Raw genomic sequence first — 26773 nt, 5'->3', positions numbered from 1 at the left:
GGAGGTCTGCTTGTTTGGCTCTTTTACAGGACTGGACCGTCATGATTTTTATAGTGGACCTGGTGCTGATGCTCATTGACCTGACCTACTCCATCCTGAATGCCATCATCCAGACTTTCCTACGCCCGAGGCTGAAGTGCATTGATGGAGAGCTCTGTCTGATAACGGGGGCCGGGGGCGCGCTGGGTCGACTGTTCGCCCTGGAGTTTGCCAAAGAGGGGTCGCATCTGGTGCTGTGGGACTGCAACACGGCTGCCAACGAGCAGACCGCCAAGCTGGCGCGGGAGCTGGGAGTTCAGGTGCACACGTACACGGTGGACTTGTCCAAGCGTCAGGGTATCTACGTGGCTGCGGACAGGGTGAGAGCGGAGGTCGGGGACGTCTCCATTCTGGTCAACAACGCAGGCGTGGTGGCAGGACGCAGGCTGCTGGACTGTCCCGACGAGCTGTTGGAGAGGACTCTGCTGGTGAACTGCCACGCGCTGTTTTGGGTGAGACTTTGACGCACGCACCTTTTACGCACAATTGAAACCGTAAAACTCCACCTTAGCTCGACACAGTAAACATCATCCATCCTGTCACGACTTACGTAACATGTATTCATTGTAGTCCTCCCCGCTGGCCCAGGTCTGTATTTGTGCACTGAGGTGTGAAGGGAACAGAGCAGCCTGTGCCGCCGCAGAGCTACACTATGTCACTACACTAATGACAGTTGAATGTGTTCAGGTTAACAGGAGGTTACTAGTAGGTGGCAGTAACCCCAAACACTCATCATCAGAATCAAAGGAGCCCACGCGAGCCCACCAGAGTTAAAGACATCATGTGACCCCCGCCCTTGATCCTCTTTAGGCCTCAGTCCCGTGCTCATACAATACACGGGTAAGCTCATTAGCACCAAGCATCAGATATCAGCGACAGACATGCAGTGTTCAACAGTTGCCCGCTTGGTAATCTAGCTTTATGAGGCCACAGGTTCATGTTGTGGATCACTTTGTGGTTTTACAAATAAGACACTGGTAATAAAAACAGGGTTTTCCACAATTGACAATGGGCAACATTCAAACACACTTATTGTAAACTCAATATTATTGACATGGCAGTCAGCGGGCAACCTGTTTTAACATGTAATAGATTACTGGATATGTATTGGAGACATCTCCAGTACATTTATTCCTGTAGTAAAAATCTAACTTGTAAAATATTCACAGGGATATTAATCTAATCCACAATTGTCATTCTTCCCTGGAAAATGTACATATCTTTTGCAAATCATGTGTATTGGGTTTTCAATTTCATATTTACATTATAGTTTTATATAGATACCTGCAATAATACTAAAATCTCATCTACAATTTAAGTGTTACCAGTCATAATTTAATTTCAGATATCCAGATTGAAAAAAAGATATCCATAATGTAATTTACAAAATACATTGTATTAAAAATGACATTTCAGATATTTACAATCAGTATTTTGACTAGAAACAATGCAATTACATTGTATTTATATTTACAAATTAATTGTGGATATTTGTTCTGGATATCCAAAAACATAATATGCCAAAATTGCTTACTTCAGTTATGACTAACAATTTGATTGTCGATATCTGAAATGTTTGAAAAAGTTTTTTCGAGTAACAATTATGTTGCAGATGTCCAAAATGTTCATTCTAGATGTCAGAAAGTTAATTGTGGATATCTTAAATTAATAGGCAAACACATGAATGGCAAAATTGGTGCAATTCTTCCTAAGAAGAATGACTGTATAATCTAAAATGTAGTTATGGATATTAAGCAAAATAAAGCAAACTTATTGACAATAAGGCGCACCTGTGGCCAAATATACTTCTCTGCAGATGAAGTAGCTGTTTTTTCCAGATATGCTGGAATACGTCTCGATATTTGGCTTCGATAACACTGGGTCACCCCATAAAATGCTTCTGATACCATAACGGTTAAGTAACATTAATGTTGCGTCCTGTTGTTGAGGTTCTTCTGTAATATTTGCAGGGTTGCCACACCTTCTTAAACATCAACTTCAAGGACCTTTAAATGACTTTCCTGGCCCAATTCCTTTAAATTCAAGGAACCAACAGCATAGTTTGAGACACAGCTCAAGGTTAATTACTGTTAGAACACTGAGCATTTAGTATAGAGAGAACTAGCTGGCTTTACAGAAGCTGAAAAAACACTTTTCTATTCTCGCACACAATATATAAATTGAAGCACCTTCAATAAACCATTTTCTACCCATTTTCAGGGCCTTGATTTTGTCCCCTCAAACCTTCAATGATATCAAGGACCTGTGGGAACGGTGTATCTGGCATCTTTTGTATTTTTGTGGTTGTTTTGTGGCAGGCTGCTATGTGTTTGAAGGGCTTGCCTCAGGTTGATGTCGATCAGTTTATCAAAACTTTATTTCTGTTTTAATGAAATCAACTTTCATAATCCAACAGATGACAAAGGCCTTCCTGCCTCAGATGAAAGTAAAGAACCACGGTCACATTGTAACCATTGCCAGTGCTCTTGGACTATTCAGCACTGCGTGTGTAGAGGTAGGAGACGTGATTAATGACTTCAACCACAAACTGAACACACAAATCCTACAACGCATTCTAAAGAACAGAAATGCTGGTATTTACTCTTTCAGGATTACTGTGCCAGTAAATTTGGAGCCGTCGGTTTCCACGAGTCACTGACGCACGAGCTGCTGGCAGAAGACATAGACGGCATCAAAACCACTTTAGTCTGCCCTTATATTGTCGACACTGGGATGTTTGCAGGCTGTGAAATCAGGTGAGAAGTCACCATTCATCATTTCAACTTTTGTGGTTATTAAAAACAGGAAAAATAGGTTCTATAGTCTGCACTTTTTGTTTGAAACCTACCAGGAAGGAGCTTCGGAGTCTAATTCCACCTCTGGATCCTCTCTACACCGTACAGCAGTCCATGAAAGCCATTTTAGCTGAACAGCAAATGATCTGCATTCCTCGCATTATGTACATCCCCTTCCTGACAAGAGCGTGAGTATATTATAGAGCGACTGCTACGGACATTATTGATGAGGAAAAAAATATTTAGAGAAATATTTTGGGACCAAGACAAATAAATCAACTTTAGACTTATTTTGTTTTCCTTCCTTCCCTTCTGTAGATTACTTCCTTGGGAGGCAAATTTGGCAACATATCGCTTCATGGGAGGTGACAAATGCATGCTACCCTTCATCAAGAATGTTGAACTGAAGAGCGCCAACGGCCACATCAAATCCTAAGACCTCTGTCAGGCTGTCTTTTAACTTTATGGACCGATGCAGATGTCAAAAGGTTCACACTGTATTATCTTAATATATTAATTTGTTATGTGAAGGTGGAGCCCAGTATGGTTGGTTACAAAGAACCATAACTGGATCTGGAGGGCAGTCAGGCTTTTTGCTACGTGAAAAGCCAATTCCTCCTTCTTGTTCATCAATAAGGCCAACTGAAGGCCAAAGAGCCAAGATTCATTATTCTAATATTGCTCATATAAAAGAGGCTGTGATGATAACAGATCTATACAAGTGCCTCTTTTTATTCACAATAACAAACAAAGAAGAAACAAAGACTAGACAATAACATGCAACAGAAAAAATATGATCCATTATGTCTGAGCCACAGACTGCAGTCTCCAGAAGCATAAAAAGGAATTCAAACATACAAAAAGAAGCGCTAAAGAAATCCCTCCCATTTGATTGTGATGTTCAGCTGTTCCACAATACTGTTGAAATATACCTCTGCTGCTATTTATGAAATAAACTGACAATTGTATTGGAACTTGATATCCAAATCCTTTCAGGTCAAGTGTTGGTCACATCTTTAAAAACCCTTAAAAATCCATCATAAACTGTCAAGTCAAACCAAATCTGTTAAGATTCACATTCAGCTGAAGCAGGATCCGTCATGTGACCTGAGGTCTCCTGCAGTGTATTGTGGGCTCCTGATTAGGTGAATACCATCACAGCCGTTTCAAACCAACTGCACAGTGGCTGCCAGCAAGTACCCCTGCAGATATTGGAGGGCCTCTGCGTTCAGACTGGTGCTCAGCATCGAGGGAACCTGCACCAAAAAAAATAAACATGGAGACAAGAGAAGAAGCAGGAATCACTCATTTGCTTTCTGCATCATCTGCACCAGAGCACAGCAGCTACGCAATAATCCTAACATGTCTCATATTCCAAAGAAAACATTATGACTTTAATGAAAGAAAATAATCACAGAACATGTCTAATGGCAAAATGTGCTAAATATTCCCCACATGTCTAACATACCCTTCCCGGGCAGGCAGTAGAGAGCTTGTAGAGTGACTGAGCCAGCAGGATCTTGGGATTGCCGACAGAGTCTCCTATCGGGTCGTGCTCCTTCTTCCCGGCAAAGGCCAGTTGCGAGAATGCCGTCTGATAGCCTGGTGTGTCTTCAATGTCGACGAAGTGCTCGTCATCCGGGATGCTGTCGTCTTCTGGCAACTCAAACAGACCGATGAGCGCCTGGAGCAGAGGGGTCCTGAACAGACGCATTAAAACCAAAATCATTGCTTAAAGTTTACTGAGGACAAAAAAAAAATAACACATCCAGTATGTATCAGGAGAGCGTTTCTGCCATGTAGCTGTAGGCAACATTTTGGGGACACCAAATCTAATCAAACACAGGTGTACAGTGTCCCACACTGTCGTGATAAGAGGCGTGTGGGGGGTTTTAACCAAGTAACTTCATGAAAAAGAGGAAAACAATGGTTGTGTTTCCTTCAGGCTGACTCTTACCAGAGTTTCGTGTACTCTGTGTCCATCATTGGAGGACATTCAGTCAGGACTTTTGTGATGCCAACAGCGCAGATCTTCTTCTCAACTGGTCCAGACACCTTCTGTACCTCTGGAATAATTATTTTCTCCAACACCATACCAAACATTCTGCAACACAAAAAGGCAATCAGGATTAAAACTGTACATTTCACCACTGGTCTTCTGCCCTTACAAACGTAAGATACACTAGAGACCTACAAAAGCATTGGGATCAGGAAATATTTACTCTACTGCAGGCGGGAGAAAGACACCAGCATCATCACATGGTGAGATTTCAGGCAACTATTACTCATAATTGTGTTTCTGTCAACATCTTGTGGCTTCTATTAAAAATACACTTACTTTGGCTGGATGCTGTCAAAAATCTCCTGAAGTGCAATGGCTCCGTATTTGACACCATACAAGTTGATAAACACCAAGAAACCTGTGAGAAAGACAGAATAACGGCATCATAAGACGATTCATTTTCACTATGATGGCTGATATCACCAGTTAAATGCTCTGTCAACGACAACGTTCGAGATCTCAACAGCTCGGAACAGAACATGAACGTTGGTTACGAGATGATTGTACTAACTCTTGATGAACTTGGTGGTTTTGGAGCTTTGGAGCCTCTGGAACAGCAGAATGAAGATCTGTTTCCTGTACTGAATGATAGATTCTCTGGCAAAAAAACAACAACAGCTCAAGTTAACAAAACATGTCATGACTTTAACCAAGATACATTTCACCAGGTGCAATATTTTAAAGACGATCCACTGAAAACACAACTATAGTCAACTCACGGGGGCATGTGCTCTATGATGCTGTTGAGAAGGTAAAAACCTTGGTGGTCATTGGCTTTGGAGGCTATAAGCTTTTGGAAAACTCCAAGCAAGCCCGGCTGAAAGGGAAAGATGAGCATGATGAGATTCAAGAGACAATATAATCTATAAATATTACAATACATCAATGTTACGAATAAAACCAACCGGGAAACAATCACCGTTAACAACTGCGAATAAAAAAATGTTCTGTTGTACACAACACGGTCTGCCGTCACTTACTATTTTATCTGCAGCAGAGCCGGCAATAGAGGCACCTCCCTTCTCCAGGTAAGCCTGAAGCAGGCGCACCAGAGGGGGGATGTTTCCTGTCCGTTCCCATAGCGCAGGCTGCAGCAGGTGAGGGAACAGAGCCATGTAGGAAGAGGGAATAGAGTTGGAGTGGATCTCTAGGAGGAGAGACATCACCTGGAACACGTATGGAAGAAACTCTGCAACAGAAGACAAAAAGGAGGATGAGTGCGAGTTGTTCAGCCACCATCCGGGTTTATGAGCACATCATCTACACACGTAAATAAATTCTATAGGCAAATGTGACGCACCCTGGACATCGTTCTGAAGGATCTCAGTGAAGACGGGGAAGAGTGCTTCCTCGAAGCTGCTGACCGTGGTGGGGTTGGCCTTGCAGGTGATCCGGACAGACAGGCACAGGGACTCAAACAAGTAGTGGTTAAAGTGCGGCTTGCTGGGATTCTGAGAATGGAAGGAAGAGATTTGAGTTGACGCGTGTATCCCCCTGAACAAACCAGGATCTTGGTGAATCTATGTGTCCATAAATGGTAACAAAGTGTGCATTACCTTGCTGACTAAGAGGAGCTTATGAGTGAGCTGACCAATCAGAGTGGGAACATAGGGGACAATGGACTCCTGCAGCAGGGAGAAGCTGCGCATGATGGCTGTAAGAGTAAAAGAAAGAAAGAAATGATGAGGCTACTTAAAATAACGGAAACAATCACGAGGAGCATTTAGATGACACAGAGTCAGGTTTACCTTTCATGATGTATTCATTTTCAGCAGAACCAGGAAGAACCAGAGCTTTGAACAAGTTGTTGAGCAGCTGTTCAGTGAACGGTGCCATTTCTGCTGGCGTGATGCTGAAAAACATACAGAGGACGATTGGCTAAAGTAATGGGTTTAGTAGCTCTACAGATGGACCAAGACTTTCCGTACTTATTATTGCTGTAAGGGGAACGTAAAGCTCTGGAGTAAAGCTAAACTAATTCGCAATGTTCCCAATTTGAGAAATTGTTGATTACTTCACACATCCTAATAAATATTACAAATGGAGAAAGTGCTCACTATGACCTAATGCCCGTGAGCAATATTCACAAATTGTTTTGGTTCACACAAATATCAGTCTATTTTTCGACATCGCTCCATATTTACAGTGTGGTGTTGTTGGGGCCTCTCATGGTGAACAGCCTCTCCAGAGCATGAGCAGCGTAGGTGTGCTCCACTGTGCTCTCCGCCTGCAGGTGACTTATCAGCAGAGGAACTGCCTGCAGCAGCTGCTCCTTAGGAAGCTGAAGGAAGATGATGGAGAAGAAGCTCTCTAATGTATTCATTTTGCATTTTGAAATTTTAAAATATTGCAGAGAAAGTAATAGTTCATACCTGGCTTCTGAAGATCATGACATACTTGATGGCATCTGCCTTGAGCACTGGGAACTCATTAACTACAATGACAACAAGTATGTGATGTTAATACATGTGTATACATTAGACAATATTTTGTATCATTATATAGTGAAGCGGGACATGACGGGTCAGACTAAGGAATTACACCACAGCTCACTGAGCCAAACCTAAAGTGAGCCAGCTGTTGTAGTACATAATACTTTTTGTAATTCTACATCATATTTATAAATGGTATTCTTACCGTTGGGGGATTTCAAGTCTGAGAGAATGTGGTTCACAAAGAACTCATTCAGATTCACCAACTCATTGGCTTGTGTTATTCCATGCTGATGAAAAAAGGACAACGCAAGTACTGAGCCAATCACTCAGAACATATAAACAGTGGTTATAAATGTTCATTGTATTGTCAGCTTTAAATTCAATACTCAAGTCAACACTACCTTCTGTGTCTGTGCTTTAGATGCCAGTGATGTGACCAAATAGATGGCGGCATCTTTGTGTTTCCAGTTCTCCCCGGGGTTCTTGGCGTACTCTCCCAGCATTGAGTTCACATAGCCGGAGAAGATTGCTGTGACGGGGGCCTCGAAAAATTTACAAAGGCCCCTCACCAAGTCACATGCCGCCCTACGACGAGTGTCAATGTCTGAGAAACAATGAGGAACAATGTTACCAATGGGGGACATGGTTATGTTACCTGTCCAGTTATTTTATGTGGAAACCTTCTATTGAAACTTAATGTTTTAAGTGTAACCAATTGATTATGTAACTAAAGAGCATATGGAGTCCAGCTAATGATGATTGCCAGGAGAGACACCCAAACAACAGTCAAACTCAAAATGAGAGGAGGAACTACATATTCTTTTGTGTATTTATGTCAATAATTTACATTCGGGGAGGTGAGAAGCAATGATCTAAATCTTTACCAGATCCTTCAAGGTCCCTCCGGATGTACTCCTCTGAGTTATCTTCAAAGGCCTCCTCATCAGCACCTAATTAGGCACAACAAGCAATCTGGTCGGTATCACACAGCACACAAGTGAATGTTTGTGTCCAAGCAAGCAGAGCCCCGACTCAGCCAACCACATAGGACATTTCCAGGTGCAATTTGATGAGAATAAAGCATTTACTTACTTCTGAACTCCATGTTGGGCACAATGACCTTCTCACAGATGCTAGTGAGTGTATTCTGGTCCTCAAATAGATGCTTGTAATGTGGCCTTTCGCAGACTGATGCCAAGAACTGGATGGCATTGCTTACGAGCTGCAACAAAGACACGGTGTACAGTTAGTAAAAGTGAACTTCAAAAGACCAGAACACAGAAACACAGCCGTGGATCGGTACTCTCACCAGGTCGTATTTGACTTCCTGGCCAGTAGAAACTAAAAGGTTCCATATCGCAGTGACGAAGCGCGGCAGATACGGCTGGAATTCTTCATCGTACTTCTGAGCGTAGAGAGCCGCATTGTCACAGATCTGAGACTTCAGCAGCTCCAGGAGACCGGCTTCCTCCTCATCCTATGGAGTCGTCATAAGAGACAAACATAGTTTGAAACACAGTGCAACAGTTGAAAATGTATTGCATGAATGGAAAAAAAAGGAGAAAAAATAACTCACAGCCGTTTGTAAAAGTTTATTATCCAAAGTCAAAAGGCCGTGGAAATTGGTCATCCAGGTTTCCATGTTGTCTTCAAAGAACTCTGGAAGGTCCTGTGTAATAGTACAGAGGACATTTGAAGGCACATCTCTGATGAAAGTGTCCATGATTACTAAAAGAAGCTGACTTAAACTCTACGTGGAGCAAATGTATCACACTTCAGTGTTGTGATTGGCTATCAAGCGTTTATTTACTTTAGCTACAAAAGAAACAATGCAACTGTCCAAAAGAGCAAAGCCTTCAAGAACAATGCAAACTTGAACTGACCTGGAAGTTAAGACTGTAGAACAGCTTGGAGATAAGTGTGAGGGAAGAGAAGAGGACCTTCAAGGCATTGACGTCTGTAGCGTGAGTCTGACACAACTCAATAGTGGCCTACAGCAAAGAAGAGAGATAATTAACTACAAATACAACTTCATATTGGAATGTCATCATATCCATGTCAACATTTATCAGATGTTATACAACAACTCATAAGTAGGGCTGTCCTCGACCCAAGCAAGTATTTATCACCACAGACGTAGACGTGGTCGTGGCACTTGGTCGTGTACCTCTTGAGTTTTTGTAACTTTGCGGACCATTTCGAAACTGTCACATACAGTAAACTGATAAAAACACTATTCACATTTGGAGTGATTATACAAAATAGGTCAATTCGTTTTGAGATGCTTTAGAAAGGTCTTAAAAAATCTCCATCAGAGTAAATATTTTGCAGCCAAATCAAATTGTTTACAGGATATTCAACCTTTGTTTCTTTATAATGCATGCAATACTTAACTTGTGTATTTACAGGGCTTGTACAAAGGCAATACATTTGTCCATGAATATGAGTGTACAGATAATTACAATCCCTCCTCGGCATTATGGAGGTTTGTTTATGGCTTTTTACCGGTTACACATACATTATATGGGCATATTTATGTGTTACACGTGTTGTCTTTTTGATTCTTTACTGTTGATTTAGTTTGTACCCTCTCTGGCGTTTTGGAGAATAATATAACAAACAGCGCATACAGTATGAACGTGTTCATGCTCAGAGCTCACGCTTAGTCTGCGGAGGAGAAGACGTTTCTTGAAAATAAGTAATTAAGCATGAAATAACCATACAAATGACTTATTGACAAAAGCAATCTTAGTCGACTAAGACCAAAACGACCAATTATTCGACTAAGAGGAGGCAGCCCTACTGGTATGCGTTGTGGTAATTGAACTGTAAGTCATCACAACCTTGAACAGCTCCGTCAGAGGTAGGGCGAATGTGTCCAGTACTAGTTTGATCTCTGTCCAAAGCTCATTTGACTTGAACTCGTGGCGGTACCTTGAAAGAAAATAAGGGAGGGGATAAACAATTCAGTTCAAATGTAATCATTAAAACATTTGAAACCATTAAGAAGTCAGCTCTACCTCTTGAAGAGGGAATGCGCAGTACGAAGCACTCCATTGATGATGTGGAAGTCTCCACTTCTGAAGCGGGTCACCATCTCAGTTAGTAAGTCAGGCCATTTCTGAGGGAAATCCTCCCTTCCTATGATACTGATGGCATCACTCAGCTGTGGAAATGCAATGGATTAACAGGGGCTTCTTCCTTTACACCTGTGAATCAGATCCTTTAAAAGGTAATGCAACATCTGAGGATGTACCTGTTTTTGAATCTGTTCTGGGCTGCTTAGCATCAAATTTATTATATTTGCTTTAATTGCTGTTCGGTCTGGATCAGAGACTTTGTTTGGTTCATCTTCAACCTTTGGGAAACATGGCACAAAAGCAGAAAAATCAACTCGGTGCACAGTTCAACAATAATAACAACAATGGCTCCATCTGGACTTTGTACTAAATGCTACTATATATACGGTTTGTTCCATACAGTCTAACACTGTTTCTAAATACAAGACACTAGAGTCAACAACATGTACACTTGATGTTATTTAGTGAGACTCACAATGCGCCAGTTTCTTTTGATGTAGTTCTTGAAGGTAACAGCAGCACAGACGCGAATCACTGTGTCTTGGGACTTCTCCAGCAAAGTGAGTAGTAATAAGGGGTAGTTCAGGTTTCCCTCCACAGATTCAAGGAACTTTTCAGCTAAGAAAGAAAAACAATAAATAGAAATCAGGTGTTGCGAAGCAGAGACTTCACAATGAAGATATGCAAGCTCATGCTGTGGCATTGAGGCGCGTTACCTGGACGTCTGACTGAAGGGTCTGGGTCCAGTGTTTTCCTGAGGAACTCGGTGAGGCGTTGTAGGTTAGCATCATTCAGTTCCATGCTCGTGACTAAAGGCGATAAAACCAACGAGTGGATGAGTGAAAGACATAAACCAATTTCATTTGGTTAAGAGGCTAATTACCTTACTACACATGGATTAGTTAATGCTGATTAATCCTGTACACAAACTTAACGGAAGGTTACTAAAACGTGTATATTTGTTCCTGTAAATTCGTGTTAACGTGATTAAAAGTTAGGAAATGTGTGCCAAATGTAACTGTTGAAATAATCCATGTTGTGATTAAAACGTGAGTTCCACTGATTTAACAAGTCAATGCAATTCCTGATAACGTAACCAAAGTTTACCGACTGTCTGCTAGTTCCAGTCATAGTTCTAGTTTGCCATTGACTTTAGCTTGCTAGCAGCTAACATAGCTAGGCTACTTAGCCTCAATCTGGCATTAGGTCAGTTGGCCCCGCTGACTCCAGATCAGTTTAAGCAGTCCAACGTCTAAGCTAGCAGTTTACAGGTTTTCTCGTCTTCTCAAAGTTGAAATATAAGCACATGGCGGTCGTTATATCGCAAGAACCTGATCTTATATAGTTATATTTAAAAATAATTAATATCTTAATACACCGTCTTACACCAAAACATTACGTTTAATATTATCTAAAGCAGCATGGACAGCTATATCCACTTTCCAGTGAATAGACTGATCCAGAAGCTGGTCTACTCCAAGCTAATGCTAGCGCTAGCTAATGTGTTGTGCTAACCATAAAGTTAGCTAATTTTCAAACATTACGCACTACACGTAAGATGTTGGGACTCTGAACCAATTGTCAGGTTTGAATCCCGTATTACTGGATATATTAACTGTTAAAGCATTAGGGTGGCTTACCGTTACAGTATATTTCAGCCGGGATGGGGAGCCACTACAAACCACACAGACGTGCTCGCCGTGCCAGCTTTCAAACGTCTAGAGGAAAAGGAACTGCGCGGTCGGTATACTGCGCAGGCGCAGATGACAGACGAAAGCGGCAAGGCACGCCCCTTGCTTACCTTAAATTATCATTCAATATTGAAAGGTCATTCAGCTATATAGTTAACTTGAAATGTCTTTTCTACTTTCACTTTTAGCAGATGCCTAAATTAAATCTGAGACATTTGAACATTCCTTACAAGTGGCAGGTATTGTACTATTCTTCAAGTGATGCATCTCTAATGGTAATATACAGTAGGTCCTGACCGACAAGGTAAATGAAGACAGGCAAACTGAGCTCGTCACATTTTAATTGTGAAAGCATGAAGGCATTCATCACAAAACGACAGCCATTGACAATAATGCACTTAGAACAATATATCTGCAATGTAAAACAAAAACCAGCTTCAACACAGAAAGCAGCTTTTATAACTACAAACACATGTTTAAACGACAACACAAATTGAACACTATTAGTGAGCTTGACCCTCTTCCTGTCACACAGAAACGGTGGGAACAGAGGCTCAGAATACAAGCAGTTACAGGTTGTGCGTCTGACGAATGTTAAGAGTGTCTCGCAGCATCAGGTCACGGAGGCGCCAAAGTGCATCTGCCATCGTCTTGTGGGCGCCCTTACTCTTCAGCCAGTGCGATGGTAGTCTGCTCTCTTGCTCTTTTGTGAGGCGCACATCTTGTTTTTGAACTGAAAGTGCAGAAATAAAACATTAAAATTAGGATATTCACCAGTCTACATTCATTTGTTAATAATCTTTTAGGATAAGTGAATGTTGTGTTAATATGTGATATTCATTTATAGGTTTGTAAAAAATATATTTCAATGCGTGTGTGTTGCATCCTAAGAGGAGTTTTTCTTTTTTGTTGCTCTCCCAAGCTATGCTCGCCAGTGTAATCGTCATTTTATTTAACTTTAATCACTTGCAATAAAAAATAAAAAACAAACACCTGAGAGAGCTTGATCCCACTTGCTAATGGTAGAGGACTCTGCAGTTAAGCCCTCGATGTATCTGAGGTATGCCTCAGAGTGGAGCAGCCTTTGAGACTTGGCTGGTGGGGACACAAACATCGGAGTGGAGGGCTGCTGGTGTGCAGGTTGTCCCATCTGGCCCGGGTACGGTGGTGGAGCCTGTTGTCCCATTTAATGAAAATAGTATAAGAAATCTATTATTTCTGTGATTTAGATTGAAGTTTATACAGCATTTCATCAACATCTTAAGATAATTGAAGCCCCAATCTGCAACTGGTGTGTGTGACAAACTTCACAGGTGTCACATAGTTGTGGCACATGTTGGCTTCAAGTACATGGTTTACTATTTAAGGAATGGGGCGGCCAACACAAGTAAAGTGCCCCATTAAGGAGACCATAAGATCACGCATCAACCTATCTAGAAGCAAATCCGTCTGTATTCTGGTGGCATTGTGCTGGCCCTACAATGTTGTCTGTCTGGAACCCCTTCAAGGGGCCCCTTGACCTTCAGTTTGCTTTACTGTTTTAGGGAAGTTGGTAATTTAGTCTTTTCAATTGATTTTCAAAACACTAAGTGAATGTGTTCAGCTTGACATAAATTAGTTCGATATGTAATTAGCAAAATAAGTAATAATAAGTAATGTGTGTCATGTTTCTTAAAGGCATCTTTTAGGGACACTGTGCTACAGTCTACAAGAGCAAAACAACTACAAAGTGGGAAAAAGTAACACAATCTGGGTGCACAGGTGTGTAAATGCAGAAAAGATGACATTTATAACTGGACATTAACTTGTATTTAGCTTGATGTTAACTGATTAATTAATTAATTACACAGGCGTAATTGAGATACACAGAGTAAAAAAATACATGTGTGTCCGTTTGTCTGTTTGCAAGTGTGACCATAACTAAGAAACTAGTTTAGTGTGGTCGATTTGAAACTACAATCTGTTCTGCTAATCCTGCAGCTAGGCTACATTAAAGACATAAAGGATGCGGATGGTTCGCAGAGCAGATGTACTGCGATATGTATCTTTTTACTCGCTACACCTGCAGTCCATCATATGACTGTCACATATGATGGACTGGATGTTTCATAAATATTCTGCCTGCTGTTCAACTTTGTGAAAGGCTGAAAAAAAAAAAACCCACAGACACTAGATTTCACTCTCATTTCTGAAAATGTTTTAGAATAGCTTCATGGAGAACACAGCCTAAAGAATTTCTTAATGTTTTCCAAGAGTCTCATATCCTTCTCTGAACACATAGATTACAGATGATTACAGAGCCGTATAGATTACCTGGGATCCATGAATATTTCCTGCTCCAGGACCACCTCCCATGCCATTAACACCTGCGGATATTCAACATCAAGAAACAGTCAAAACGTTCAGCAGGCCACTCAATATTGGTTTGTATTACAAATAATAAATTCAAAGTCCGTTTCTGAAATCAACCCGTGTAATTTGAATCGATATTAGAACACTTAGGAATGCCAATTATGAACTTTTAAAATAAAAAAATCTGGTATATTTTTTGGAGACACCGACTTTCTCTCCATGACATAATTACCTACAAGTCTAGTGGTAATGAGGAGAATGAATAACCGAGTCCCAGTTAAGGCTCTGTGCTCAATTTAAGGACCTCAGCCTATTGGTACAGGTAGCCCCTCCAGCAAGTCAGATTGGCAGACAGGAAGCAACTGCGTGGCAAGTGGGGAGGTTATGACAGCACTCTTACCAAAGTACGGCATTCCAGGGAAGCCAGGCATAACAGGCAGGAGATGTTGAGGAAAGACAGGCACCTCCATGAGATGTGGTGGCATGCCAGTCATACTAACCATGCCTTCACCGTGGCCCCACGGGGGCATCATAGCTGACCTATATGCACCCACCATACCCTCTTAGGAAGGGACAGCAGCAACACAAGACAGCGACATGCGTCAGTCAAACATGCATCAACTACTTGCTCTACTTGGCATGCAGAAACATGTTAATATGTATGTTTTTATTTAATCACCAGATCATTATGATGGATATGAACGGATGAAAAACGCACAATGAAAACAATTTAGTGCACATGCACTACTGCTAAGTGCTGATTAACTTTTCAGTCCCAATCCTCAATGGTGTACAGCAACTTTTACACTTCAAGCTCTGCATTCAAATATGTGGAGTCAACCATGATGTAAAGAATAAAGGGTACTCTACAACAAGCAAGGTTTGGGCTAATCAGGAAAGTGAAATAATGTTAGATGCAACATAAAATTAAATCACAACACTGCAACATCACAAACATGCGGACGTGGGTGAGATTAGGAAACTTAAAATGTGAATGCATCGAGCAGTTCAGCTTCTTCTTCCAGTCAGCCTTCTAATGTACACTGGGGATCCATCTGCATCTATGAGGGGTTACCTGACGCAGGCGTCATGCTGGGATTTAGCATCCCCATGGGGATTGGGGGAGGCACCACCCACATCAGTGCCCCTACTGGGGTACCTGTTCTAGGGGACGTCTGATGCTGGGCCCTGTCGCGCTCCTGCTGCTCTGCCACTTTAGCTGCTCGCTCTGCAAAGCAATAAAGACGAGCAAAAGGTCTTAATTCCATGTGGTTCACAACTGGGTGAAGACTAGAATCCCAAAAAGTTCTGCTCACCTTCATATTCTGCTTTCTTGGAACCCTCCAGGTTTCTCCACTCAGTGCCAACGAGGCGACTCAGCTCCCCAAAGGAGAAGTCCGGGTGCTGGGCTTTGATGACCGCTCGCATCTCACTGCTGAACAGGATGTAGCCACTCATGTTGATCTTTCGCTTCGAGCCCTCCTTCTTTGAAAGGCCCTTAATGGGTTTTTGTGTGGACTGCAACCAAAACACAGGAGTGCATTAACGAGAATGCTAAAAGTCACTTAATTCCTTGTTACTTTGCAGAGGAAATTTACATTTGTGAGTGAATACTTTTCCACCCTGACCTGCGGGGGAGTGTAAGGCATGACTTCCATGTCACTAGACATGGAAGGTTGCATCCGAGGGTGAGACCGGTCCCCTTGCTCGCCATCATCATCCCCAAGATCCTCTAGCTCCTCATCTGTCATATCAGCAAACTTGGCCTCCAGTACCTCAATTTTCTTGTCCAGCAGAGGGGATGGCTCCTTCTGGGGTACTATGAGCTTCCTGATTAAGACAATAAGAAAAAGAAACTGTGCAATATATCCACCGTTCAAATTGGCCCTAATCTTTCATTAACCTGGAAAACACCCGTAAAAAATCACGAAGAAACACAACAAGGGACATAATGCAGCCTACACAGGACGGTAAAAGGCTTGTTCTGATTAGTGTAGTTCTTTAACAAAGATTTGAGTCTTTCCTTTCCTGCTGCCACACAGTAACATTAACAGATAATTCAGTATGTTAAAGTTTTTTTTACCTAAAATAGTAAGTTTCATCCTCCACCACTTTCCCAGAGAGTGAAAAGCGCTTAAGACCCTTAAACTTCTTCATCTGCTTCTCACTCTCGATATAGCGGCTCTCGCAGAGTAGAACGTTCTCTTCAGGCACTTCAGTTGGCCGACATGACAGGTAGTCTTTGAAGGACGACACCACACACTTCCCTGTGAAACAAGAAGACCGACTCAGTGAATGTGTAATGATTTCTATTAACTACACACATGAAACTTTATACATTTATTCAACATGTACAGTAAGGAGGGTACCGATGATGCAGGTCATAGGGCAAGTCTCCTCAAGGTTGCTCAGGAACACTTCCTTCTTGTAGAACATCTTAGTGGGCTCATGCTCTGTTTCCTCTGGATGGATGAAGATTGGACCAAAGAAGTAGCCTGCTCCATCTCTCATCCACATTTTCTCAATTCTGTTTTAGATAAAAGAGCTGCATTAGATACATTGGAAATCAGACATTTGTATATTTACAAACACACACATTACCAACAAATCACTTTGCCATTACGCCAAGCTCCCTGTGTTCCATATTTTCCAACCATAACACAATATAGAGTTCCCGTGTTAGCGATTGAAGGGAAGGAGGTGCCCCATGGTCAGCTGAAAAGAACTGTATGTTCTCTACCTGCCCACTCGGTGGCGCACAAGTCCATGTGAGCCTATGTAAACACAGTCTCCCACTTTCAGCCACAGGTTGTTGTAGCAGAGCTGCTCATAGTACTGACATGCTGGCTCCCCATTGGTCATTTCCATTGGAACATCCTCCCTCTCCTGGAGACACAAACAGTTGTCTTGACAGTAGTCTGCGTTATTTTACGTGTATTCTGTCATTTCTCATGGAAAAAAAGCAACTGGCATTTACCTTGTCTACATTACCATCTATCATTTTGATTTCATCCACCATCTCTGGCGGTTTCTCCTCTTGTTTGGGGGCAAACATTGATGCTACACGGACGACAGGTAGGGGGACCTCTCTGGGGAGAAACCGAACCGAGCTCAAGGGCATGGCCCATAACTTGATCTTCTTGAAAGACTTGGACTTGGCAGAGTAGCGCGATTCACAGACGTAGACATCCTCAGCTCTGAAGCCTTCTGGATGAAGTTTGAAGTACTCCTTGAATTCCACACACCATAAATGTTTGGGTCAACACTCAATACACATTCAAACGGCCAATGCTTCAAAACAAAACCTACACCTAACAAAGATACAGGTGAAACAGACAAAACATGCAGGAGAAACACAGCGTTTACCTTGACAAACATGACCACACATTTGCCCAGAATCTTGCTGACAGGAGCTTTGTTGTAATAGTCGCTTTTAAAAACCTCCTTCTCCAAGAACTTCCTTGTGGCGAGATGAAACGTTTCATTTGGCCTGTAGAACCAGCTGCCATACAGCCACTTCTCACCTGCATTCATTGGAGGTGGGAGAAAAACTGAATGAATTAGAACTGCTAACTGAAGAAACTGCACCTTATAAAAATCGGAATAAAATATCATTATGCTTTTCTTACAAAAAATACAAATTATTGACTTACCAGTATCGTCTTGCCAAAGGCGTTCGATGTAGATGATATGAGGCTGGAGATTTGGCTCTGCAGGCTCCACATATACGTAGTCTCCCACGTGGTACATGCTGTCTTTGAAGCTGCAGTCCTGACTGTATGTGCGCTGGAGGTTAGACTGCCATGATCCTCCAACAGAGTCCTCTCTCTTCTCAGCTTCTGGGAATTCACAAGTGACTCGGTGAATCATTGCCACAGTATGTGCTGAGACAACGTATGACAGAACTTCTATGTACTGTGACCGTTATTATATATTTATCAAAATACCCCTTTTTTCCTCCTCCCTTTTGATTTTGTCCTCCTCAAACTCCTTGGGGAGCTTCCCTTTCTTCTCCTTTTCTACATCACTATGCAGATGTTTGGAGGTGTAGCTGAGAGCAGGAGACATCAAGATCTCTCCGTTCTTACACAGCTCGTCTCTGATTCGGATGAAGAACTGCTGCAGTTCCACAGCATCTTCAAAGATCTCAGAATCGGTCCTGTAATAGACATATGGTGCAACACAACTTTAGCTTTCTTTAATACAATAATCCTTCAACATCAACGAATAAACGGTGATTAGACGACTGATTTTGTACAGGATGTTCAACAGCACCTCACCTATTCAGCCGTCTAGCCTTTTCCAGCACTTCAAACATGTGGTCCTGAAACACATCCAGCCTCTTATAACAGCCTCGATCTACATTAGTCCTGATGATCTCAAAGTTGAGTGGTGGCTTCTCAGGATTTGAGGGATCTAGGGCGGGAATCTCAGCGAGTGAATCACTGTAGCAGCGGCCCTCGTCATCTTGGTGGCCGAGCACGGAGACAAAGAGGCTGCGGATTAGTTCCTGGATGAGGCGGGGCACATCAGGTACGTGAGCATCATCTCCTCCCTCCAGGTCACGCCTCGTCTCTAACAGCACCCTGTGCAGCATGAGGGCGTCGCGGTATATCAGAGACTCGGGCTCGTTGTAAGTACAGGCATTGTTGAACATGAGCACCAAGTCCTCCACCAGCGCGTCAACATCCTGGTACTTGTTAGCCAACATGTGGGTCTTGATCTTCTCCATGTCCACAGGTTTCTTGATGGCAATGTAGTAGTCAGGAAGCTCGGCACGAGAAGGCAGCCGCAGGAAGATAGTGCTGAGGCGACGACCCCGTTTATCTGTGAAGTTCTTGACGGCCTCATAAAGCTCATTCAGCTTCTGCTGTAAGGGTGTTAAGTACTTTGACTTCTTCAGTGTAATGCTGTTCTTTCCTGCAGTCAAATAAAGTGTATGTGTGTGTTAATGATAACCAACTCACACACATCTAGCTTTAATTCATTAAACTGACAAGGTACTGACAAAGTTAAGTACTTATTTTCAACTTTGGGGACAATATGTCATCATCATCGGTCACTGGCCCAAGATCCTTGCGTCTGTCTTTCATGATCTTCTCTAGAATGTCAGCATCGTTGTAAACCTTGAACACAACAAAGAAAGTTTGTCATGGGAAGCTCCTGGTTCCTAGAAACAGTTTTTTTCCTCAGGCTAAATTAGACTCACAGTTAATTAGAAATACCAAACAGATCTTACCTGGGAGCCTTCTTCATTGTAGTGTCGAGCATTGCGAAACATCAGCTTCATTTCCTCCACCATTGCATCTTCGGTCATGTACTTGTCTGAGCGGATGTTGTGCTCAACGGTCCTGAGGTCCATTGGTTCCAGGATGACCTTGTAGTAGTCTGGATAGTCCTTCTTCGAGGGCTTGACCATGAAGAGGTCACACAGCCTCCGACCAGTACCAGCTTCTCGCGCCTCAGCCACAGCAGCAAAGAGAACTTTCATTCGGTTTTTCTTTGTATTCTTCTTGTGACTGGAAACCAAATGCAGATCAACTGTCGCTCTACTTTCACGCACATTTAAACAAAAAGCTTCAGAGAATTGAGTAAGTAAAAGTGCAAACCTTTTTCTTTTTGTGCTGCTGGTGTCAGACGTGGCAGAGGAGAGCATGCTGTCTCCGTCGTCATCATCTCTCTGTAACAGCTCCTTTCTCTTCATCTACAGAGATAACAGGTAACATACATCTAATCGCTGCAATGCCTCTTAAAATACCCCAAAGCTGGCAAAAAAGTCTAAGTTGGGACTGACCTGCTGAATGTGTTGGAGTTTGAGTGCTCGTTTGTAGATGGACGAGTGAGGAACATTGTAGCGTTTGGCATTCTCAAACATCCGCATCAGATCAGAGTCAATTTGCTCAACACTCTCATATTCATTGTTCTTCATCTTGTTCCTGTGGGGAATTACGGGCTCTCACATTTGGAAAGGAGGGCACAGAAAATACTGTACTGTATAGTGAGTGTGTGATGCCGTAGGGGTAGAAAATAAAAAAGACAGAATGTTGGTGAAACAAAATAAAAACAAATCAATGATGAAACATGGATTAGAAACTGGGTGGGTGTAAACTCAAGTAGTGTTTGATGATTCAGAGACATTTCTGCTTGTATAAAAAGACAAATGTTTGTATTATTGCCACTAACCTTTTCCTTGACAATAAATGGAAACCACTTGTTGTAGGACATATTACATTTTTCTGGTAGATTTGTTATCTGATACTGAATTCACAGCATCTATTAAGACACTGATAAACACTGATAAACAATACCTAATTAACATTTCTAAAACTTTTTCAGGGTAACTAAAATTCACTTGATAAACAGATGCAAACTATGCCAAAATGTTACACGAGACAATAAAAGATGTTTTTTATGCTAATTAATTTTAAATGACTTGAAAATATTAACCTTAAATTGATATAAATCCCTCAAATCAATACTGAATGCTTTACTTTCTAAGAGGCTATGTTTCACCAATGGGCTCTTTTAATTAACTTTCAAAAGGGATCTAAATAAAAAAACAATCCACTTTAACGTACAATAAATTGTCACAACATTTCAAATCTGTGTTAAATTCAGGTGGTGACATCACTCAGGGTGGAAAAAAAAAAGAAGATATATTTCAATGTTGAACATGTTGAATGTTGAACATCAAAGATGAAAGACGCACAGACATCAGATCAGTACTAGCTCTGTCATACTTGATCTGAAGGAGGCAGAGGGGTTGACTGATCTGGTGGTAGTAGTCGGGGTAATCCTTCCTGGAGGGCAGCTGCAGGAAAGGCTCAGAGATCAACTGGCCCTGGCTGTTCCTGGCTCCTCGCACAGCCTCAAACAGCTGGAAGATGGGATTACTCATGTCCATGTTCATACTCTCTGCTTCAGACTCACCCTCATCATAGTGGACAGAACCTGACAAACACAGGAGAAGATAATAAATAATGACACACCCATCAATTACAACAATATATTGCACAAGGCACCAAAGCCAATGACGTAAAGAGGTACCCGAGAGTATGCCTTCCTCATCGCTTTCATACTGAAGAGCCATGGTGATAGCTGAGAGGCGGTCTCCCTGGGCAGACCTTCTATTCCTGACAGAGAAAGACAGAACAAGGGCGACAGAGTTAAAAGCAAAAGCTAACACGACTTGATTCCAGTGTTGTCTCCTATTCACCTTATACGAATGCTGGACTTGATTGGTTCTCCATGTTCCATCTCAGACTTCTTTTGTGCAAAAATCTTTTTGATGGTGTTTGCATCCTGTAACACACGAGCAGGTCATGTGGTCTGCATGTCAAACACCGCTAATGGTATTTTAATATGTGTCATATTCTCATTGACACGCTCACCTTAAACACTTGCGATCCAGGCTCATTGTACGTTTTGGCATTCTTGACCAGCAAATCTACATCTTTAGCCATGGCACTAACACTCCTGTAGTGGCTCAACTAGAAGGCAAACACATTTTTGGACATAAATATATTTTTTAAACATTATAGTGCATATTTGATGCAGGAGGTGTAATAGCATACCTGAATCTTTTGAGCAACGATTTTCAGATCTATTGGTTCCTTAATGATGGCGTAATAATCCGGGTATTGCTAAAAGAAAAAGGCAAGCTACACATTAAAGCCAAATCACTAATTTGACTGATAATAACTAAAGTCATACTGAAGGTGCTCGTACCATTTTGGAGGGAAGCTTCTGAAACAGCTCGCTGACCAGACGGCCAGTGGGCTCAGTGTAAGAGACCACGGCGTCAAGGAGCTGCTCGAGGACTTCTTTCAAGCAGGTAGGTGCACTCTGTCATACACAAGGGGGCACACGGATTAGATAAGGGAATTCTACATCACCCTTAATGATATGCAGTATACTATTCCAAATTAAAGCAAAATCCTTCAAAGTTTATGTACCAGACCACTTCATCCTTAGGTAAATCTGAGTTGCAGGTATCAAATTTAAAAACACCATCATAGTAGACATATTGGTTGGAATGGTTCAACAGATTAGAAACAATGGGCCTCATGCAAAAACATTTTCATATTGTTATCTTAACTTTCTTACTTTTGTTTTGTACGGTGGTGTGCCACGTCATATTCATCAAACGCTCCTAACCTCAGATAACTGTGTGAATGACCAGCGTAAACATGATCAACTCAACCTGTGAGTAAATAAGTGGGGCTTCATGATAATTGTAAATTAGCATAACTAACGACATAATCATAATAATAGCACACGAAATTGTTCAATATCAAAATTACTTAAAAACAAACATCTAGCCACAGCAAGACAATTACTGATTGCAACGAGAGGGTGTCAATGGGATGAAAAGAATACGCTCCATTGTAGATGGTGTTGTGCTATCAGGCATTGCAACGGAGGACGTTCCCCTGGACGGCAACTTTCATAGACCTGCATGTGAAGAACCATCCATCTGCCTGACGCACTAAGTCATCCAATTTAAGTAAACTAGTCATGACGTGCCTGGTTAGAGTTAACACTGACCTTATTATATACAGAGACCAATTAACCATCAATTAGTGCATCGTTGAAGTTGTTTTGGAGCTTGAGGTGTCAGTAGTGATATTGTAGTTTTATACAGTGGCACCAATAGCCAATTTTGAATTATATTATAATATGATTTGCAGAGTCAAACAGGATAATGTCATCATAATTATGAAGTGCAATTTATATATGATTTTCTAACGCAGAACTGCTTCAAAGTAATGAAATATACAATCCATTAGTGAAAAACTCGATAAGAGAAAATTGGTGAATACGGCAAGTTCTAGCCATTTAAGAACAAATCGGTTTGTACAAGTGGTTCTTGCGTGAGGCCCTTTGATTCTAACCGTCAGATGAATGTTTGTTAGCGGTGTGTATTGAATGAAGAGTCATAGTAAATCTATGTTATCAGTAATGTGAGTGAGTGTCACCTCATCCTCAGTAGACCCTCCGGGGTTGTCGTGTGCATCGTAAACTTCTTCATCATCGTCGTCATAATCGCCTCGCTGAACAAATTCATTTTTGGTTCGCAGGTAAAGATCCCAAAGTTTACAGGCTGCTCTGTACTCTGGACTGTCAGACTAGACAGATACAAGCAATTCATATTCATGTTGGTAAATATCATAATTTCATTTACTGCGGACAGAGTTGTAAATAATTTGTATCTTATAATAAGTTGTTTTTCTTTTTTTTAACCTTGTAATATGTTTTTGCATTGTTGAATAACAGTTGAAAGTCACAAGTGAGTTGTTCAACATCATCATACTCCTCCATCTTTAATTTCTGCTGGATCTTCATCATGTCAATGGGCTGAGACACCACATGATAATAATCCGGTTGATTCCTGTAAGAAAATGAGTCCTGTAATTGTTCTGCATCTAATGTTTGTGTTAAATACCTTGACTGATATTTAAGGAATTCCAGGGTGCAATCATGTGCACGTATCCAATGACCACTCATCCCTTTCCTTACCTTCGTTTGGGGGCTCTGATGAACAGCTCACACAACATCCTGCCCTGATCATCCTTGTAATCTCTGATTGTATTATACAGTTCATGACACACGGCAATCTGCAATTCAAAGGATGAAACATTGAAACATATCTGCCTCCTTTCCCATGCCAACCAGTCAATCGGTGTGGTAGCATAAATTCTGACAAGTGTGTTCAAAGAAAAACTGAAACTGAAATTTGTAAAAAATTACAGGATCCACAGTTGGAATGTTTGAGGTCCTTCTCCTCTTTCTCCCAATTGAAGACACTAACGATGAAGTCTGGCTATCGTCAAAATCTCCTCCACTCACACTGCTAGAGGGGGACGTCGCCCTTCTCCTTTTCAAGGCCATGACGACCCCTGAGGTAAAAAACCAGCAAAGTAACAAGTGTCACTGCATGCAGACAAGAGCTATAAACATTACAGTATATAAACAATGTGTACACTATGCAGACTGAGTGAATCATCTCAATGAGGGACACTGGATATACGGTCATCCTGATATTGTTTGCTATTTTCTATATTAAAACAGACTAAACATCACATTTTAAATGGCCTCTTCCCCTTCATGACACACCCCTCTCCTATCAAATGCAACAGACTACTGCTGTGAATGAGAAGCTATGATTACCAATACTGAAGAGCTGAGCAGATGTTTAATTCGACACATTTTGATCTGTTGTGGCAGGAAAAGCACCGGCCTTACTGGTGAGACAACCGTTCTATTCACGTGTAGCACCACAATAGAGCTGTGTGAGCGTAAACCAGCATGCACATACTAGGACCCTGAAACTGAATCCCCTAAATAGGACTCGGTCATCATCTATTTCATGATTTGCACTTCGGTTAAAAAAGGCCTATTGGAGCTGATCGTGTCTCTGTCTCTACATTTAATATTAATAATGTAATAGTAGGTAGCGGAGCTATGACAAGGCAAAGCCTACACATTTGGAGGAACAGAATAAGATCGAGACACATTTCTAAGCTGTTTCCATATTTGTATTGTGCTTTTCATTGACCCATTTATGTTCTACAGCTTCACTTTTACATTTTGTTCTTTATAAAGGGGGGAGATGGAGGGGTGCCTCTGACGAAACATGAAACAAATTGTCAAGATGGTATTAAACTTTAAAATTAAAATGTAGGAATATTTGAGTTACAGTTTATATTGTTATTTTGTTGAAGTCACAGAATATACCTTATAAATGCTTACATGTGTGTGTTGGAAGCACCGCCACATGTCATCCATGATGAGTGATTTCATGTCACCCCAAATTAACTTTGACCCCTAATTAAATCTTATACTTGAGACAACTGCTCATGAGTGTTACATTTGGATACATTCTCAAATAAGATGGCAACAGAAATAAGCAATTCAACGGTGTTTTGTCAACAGGCCCTCCGATCTACTTGAAGGTTTATTAATGCGCATTATAGTCCGAGTATAAAAGGGTGACAACCACTCCAGCTCATTATTATCACTTAGAATGACATTTATCAACGGACACCTATGATGCTGTCTGTCTGGAGGTTTCAACATTAACCGCTCTGCCTAATGTCCTCCAGCTGCGTACAGACTGCCGTCCAGAGTGCACACATCAGCAGTAAGCTAGCACACAAACCGGGCAGCTGTCCACCTACCTGTCACTCAAGTGCGGACAGGTACTGACCACAGAGGCGCTAACAGTTAGCTACACTTCACGGTTAGCCTTCAACATCATCTAACGCTAGTTAGAGACGAGACAAAGGCATCACTGTACCAACGTCTAACGTTACAAAGCTAACGTTAAGTGAGGCTACGACACATGATGGGACATATTTTTTTTTAACCCCTGGAAATAGTTGTGCGCTTACCTTCTGGGAGCCCGTTACTAGACTTCCAAAAATCTTTAATAATCAAGAAAAGCCAATCACTTATCGATTTTAGACCGAGAAACAGAAGTGTGAAGGTAGCAGCAAATTAACTGCCACTTCCGTTTGTTCACCTTCAGAATAAAAGCGTGTACGGACTCGTATTAGTGTGTTATATTGTGGTTTTACAAGATGGTGATGATTATTTCCCCCTTTCTCTGTTTAATGTTGGTATAGTTTGATATGTAGGTCGCATAACAGGGACCACTTGAGAATTTAGAAACCATAGGGCACAATTTAAAAAAAATTAAACGTGTGCGTTACGACGTTGCTTATTGCGCAATGAGCGCATCAGACTTCCTGTTCAGTTAGTTGACTTCAACTTTACAACTCGCCATTAAATCTCTGCGTTTCGACTGAACAAAACACATCTCGTGAACTCCTGTTATGTTATTCTGAATGTCAGATTTTTTTTAATTTTTTTATTCAAGTAGCCTATTGGTAACTTTATTGTATTACTAAGATACTTGCTACATTTACAGATCTCTTTTCAAAATGTGGTACTGTATGTTTTGTAGATGTTCTGCTTGTGGGTTCACAAACAATGAGAGGAATTTTCTTTTAACTCTTTCATGCAAACCCTTAAAAATGATTCACAATTGCCACTCCTACAATGTGGTCATACCACATTTTTGAGAGATGACCAATTGTATCAATGAGGACAAAATAATAGCCTGTCAGAACATCACAATAAACAGGCAACATAATAATGAACTGTAGTGCCATCTAACATCCTGAAAATCCCCGAGGTTAGGTCGAAACCAATCTAGTTGTATTCCAAGAAAAGCAAATGATGCTCAGTGTCATTCAATTTGTATAACAAGAAATATAACTTACTATTTTGAGAGGACGAGTTGATGAGTCATTTG

The 26773-nt window shown here is 41.4% G+C and overlaps 3 protein-coding genes across 5 annotated transcripts; 1 reads left to right on the top strand and 2 right to left on the bottom strand.

The window, feature by feature from the left end:
- Nucleotides 1-41: 41 nt before the first annotated feature.
- LOC306714738 (retinol dehydrogenase 10-like) lies at nucleotides 42-3270 on the top strand (the record flags this gene model as incomplete). Its single annotated transcript, XM_079184860.1, has 5 exons — nucleotides 42-491; nucleotides 2456-2554; nucleotides 2650-2795; nucleotides 2891-3022; nucleotides 3153-3270. The coding sequence occupies 5 exons, from the start codon at nucleotides 42-44 to the stop codon at nucleotides 3268-3270; spliced, it is 945 nt and encodes a 314-aa protein (XP_079040986.1).
- Nucleotides 3271-3548: 278 nt separating this feature from the next.
- cse1l (CSE1 chromosome segregation 1-like (yeast)) lies at nucleotides 3549-12140 on the bottom strand. The gene is made up of 25 exons (XM_079183560.1): nucleotides 12052-12140; nucleotides 11128-11220; nucleotides 10887-11029; nucleotides 10588-10689; nucleotides 10352-10497; nucleotides 10175-10265; nucleotides 9215-9322; nucleotides 8908-9000; nucleotides 8641-8808; nucleotides 8424-8553; nucleotides 8216-8281; nucleotides 7733-7935; nucleotides 7534-7618; nucleotides 7269-7330; nucleotides 7041-7177; nucleotides 6645-6748; nucleotides 6453-6550; nucleotides 6197-6347; nucleotides 5877-6085; nucleotides 5616-5713; nucleotides 5408-5493; nucleotides 5173-5254; nucleotides 4792-4938; nucleotides 4303-4534; nucleotides 3549-4090 (listed from the first exon to the last, which is right to left on the bottom strand). Exons 2-25 carry the CDS (start codon nucleotides 11210-11212, stop codon nucleotides 4001-4003), a joined length of 2916 nt encoding a protein of 971 aa, XP_079039686.1. The 5' UTR covers nucleotides 11213-11220; nucleotides 12052-12140; the 3' UTR covers nucleotides 3549-4000.
- Nucleotides 12141-12474: 334 nt separating this feature from the next.
- LOC306716022 (protein polybromo-1-like) lies at nucleotides 12475-25936 on the bottom strand. 3 transcript variants are annotated; one of them, XM_079186551.1, is made up of 30 exons: nucleotides 25848-25936; nucleotides 24205-24353; nucleotides 23974-24071; nucleotides 23698-23845; nucleotides 23433-23582; nucleotides 22183-22299; nucleotides 22029-22097; nucleotides 21846-21944; nucleotides 21671-21756; nucleotides 21502-21587; nucleotides 21195-21405; nucleotides 20249-20390; nucleotides 20064-20158; nucleotides 19694-19973; nucleotides 19475-19580; nucleotides 18735-19374; nucleotides 18402-18613; nucleotides 18108-18293; nucleotides 17821-17978; nucleotides 17432-17683; nucleotides 17195-17340; nucleotides 16824-16981; nucleotides 16538-16721; nucleotides 16083-16284; nucleotides 15771-15972; nucleotides 15530-15682; nucleotides 14855-15016; nucleotides 14416-14468; nucleotides 13096-13276; nucleotides 12475-12835 (listed from the first exon to the last, which is right to left on the bottom strand). In XM_079186551.1, the coding sequence occupies exons 2-30, from the start codon at nucleotides 24343-24345 to the stop codon at nucleotides 12672-12674; spliced, it is 4881 nt and encodes a 1626-aa protein (XP_079042677.1). In that variant the 5' UTR covers nucleotides 24346-24353; nucleotides 25848-25936; the 3' UTR covers nucleotides 12475-12671. The 3 variants fall into 3 exon arrangements, with proteins under 3 accessions (XP_079042677.1, XP_079042678.1, XP_079042676.1); XM_079186552.1 differs by having other exon boundaries at nucleotides 15614-15682; nucleotides 16053-16284; nucleotides 19694-20158; XM_079186550.1 differs by having other exon boundaries at nucleotides 19694-20158.
- Nucleotides 25937-26773: the final 837 nt, after the last annotated feature.

The sequence above is a fragment of the Pholis gunnellus genome (genome assembly GCF_910591455.1).
Source record: "Pholis gunnellus genome assembly, chromosome: 3".
NCBI lineage: Eukaryota > Metazoa > Chordata > Actinopteri > Perciformes > Pholidae > Pholis > Pholis gunnellus.
This window is presented reverse-complemented; position numbering and strand designations above follow the sequence as displayed.

Bases quoted from the DNA above. Each gene is read 5' to 3' on its own strand.
- cse1l (XM_079183560.1), bottom strand. From the start codon at position 11,212: ATGGAACTGAATGATGCTAACCTACAACGCCTCACCGAGTTCCTCAGG. The intron at 10,690-10,886 runs GTGAGTCTCACT...TGTTTCCCAAAG, and splicing joins TCAAAAGAAACTGGCGCATT to GTTGAAGATGAACCAAACAA. The intron at 10,498-10,587 runs GTACATCCTCAG...GCATTTCCACAG, and splicing joins CAGAACAGATTCAAAAACAG to CTGAGTGATGCCATCAGTAT.
- LOC306716022 (XM_079186550.1), bottom strand. From the start codon at position 24,345: ATGGCCTTGAAAAGGAGAAGGGCGACGTCCCCCTCTAGCAGTGTGAGT. The intron at 19,375-19,474 runs GTACTTAACTTT...ATTTGACTGCAG, and splicing joins GTCCCCAAAGTTGAAAATAA to GAAAGAACAGCATTACACTG. The intron at 15,683-15,770 runs GTGAGCAGAACT...ATTGCTTTGCAG, and splicing joins CAAGAAAGCAGAATATGAAG to AGCGAGCAGCTAAAGTGGCA.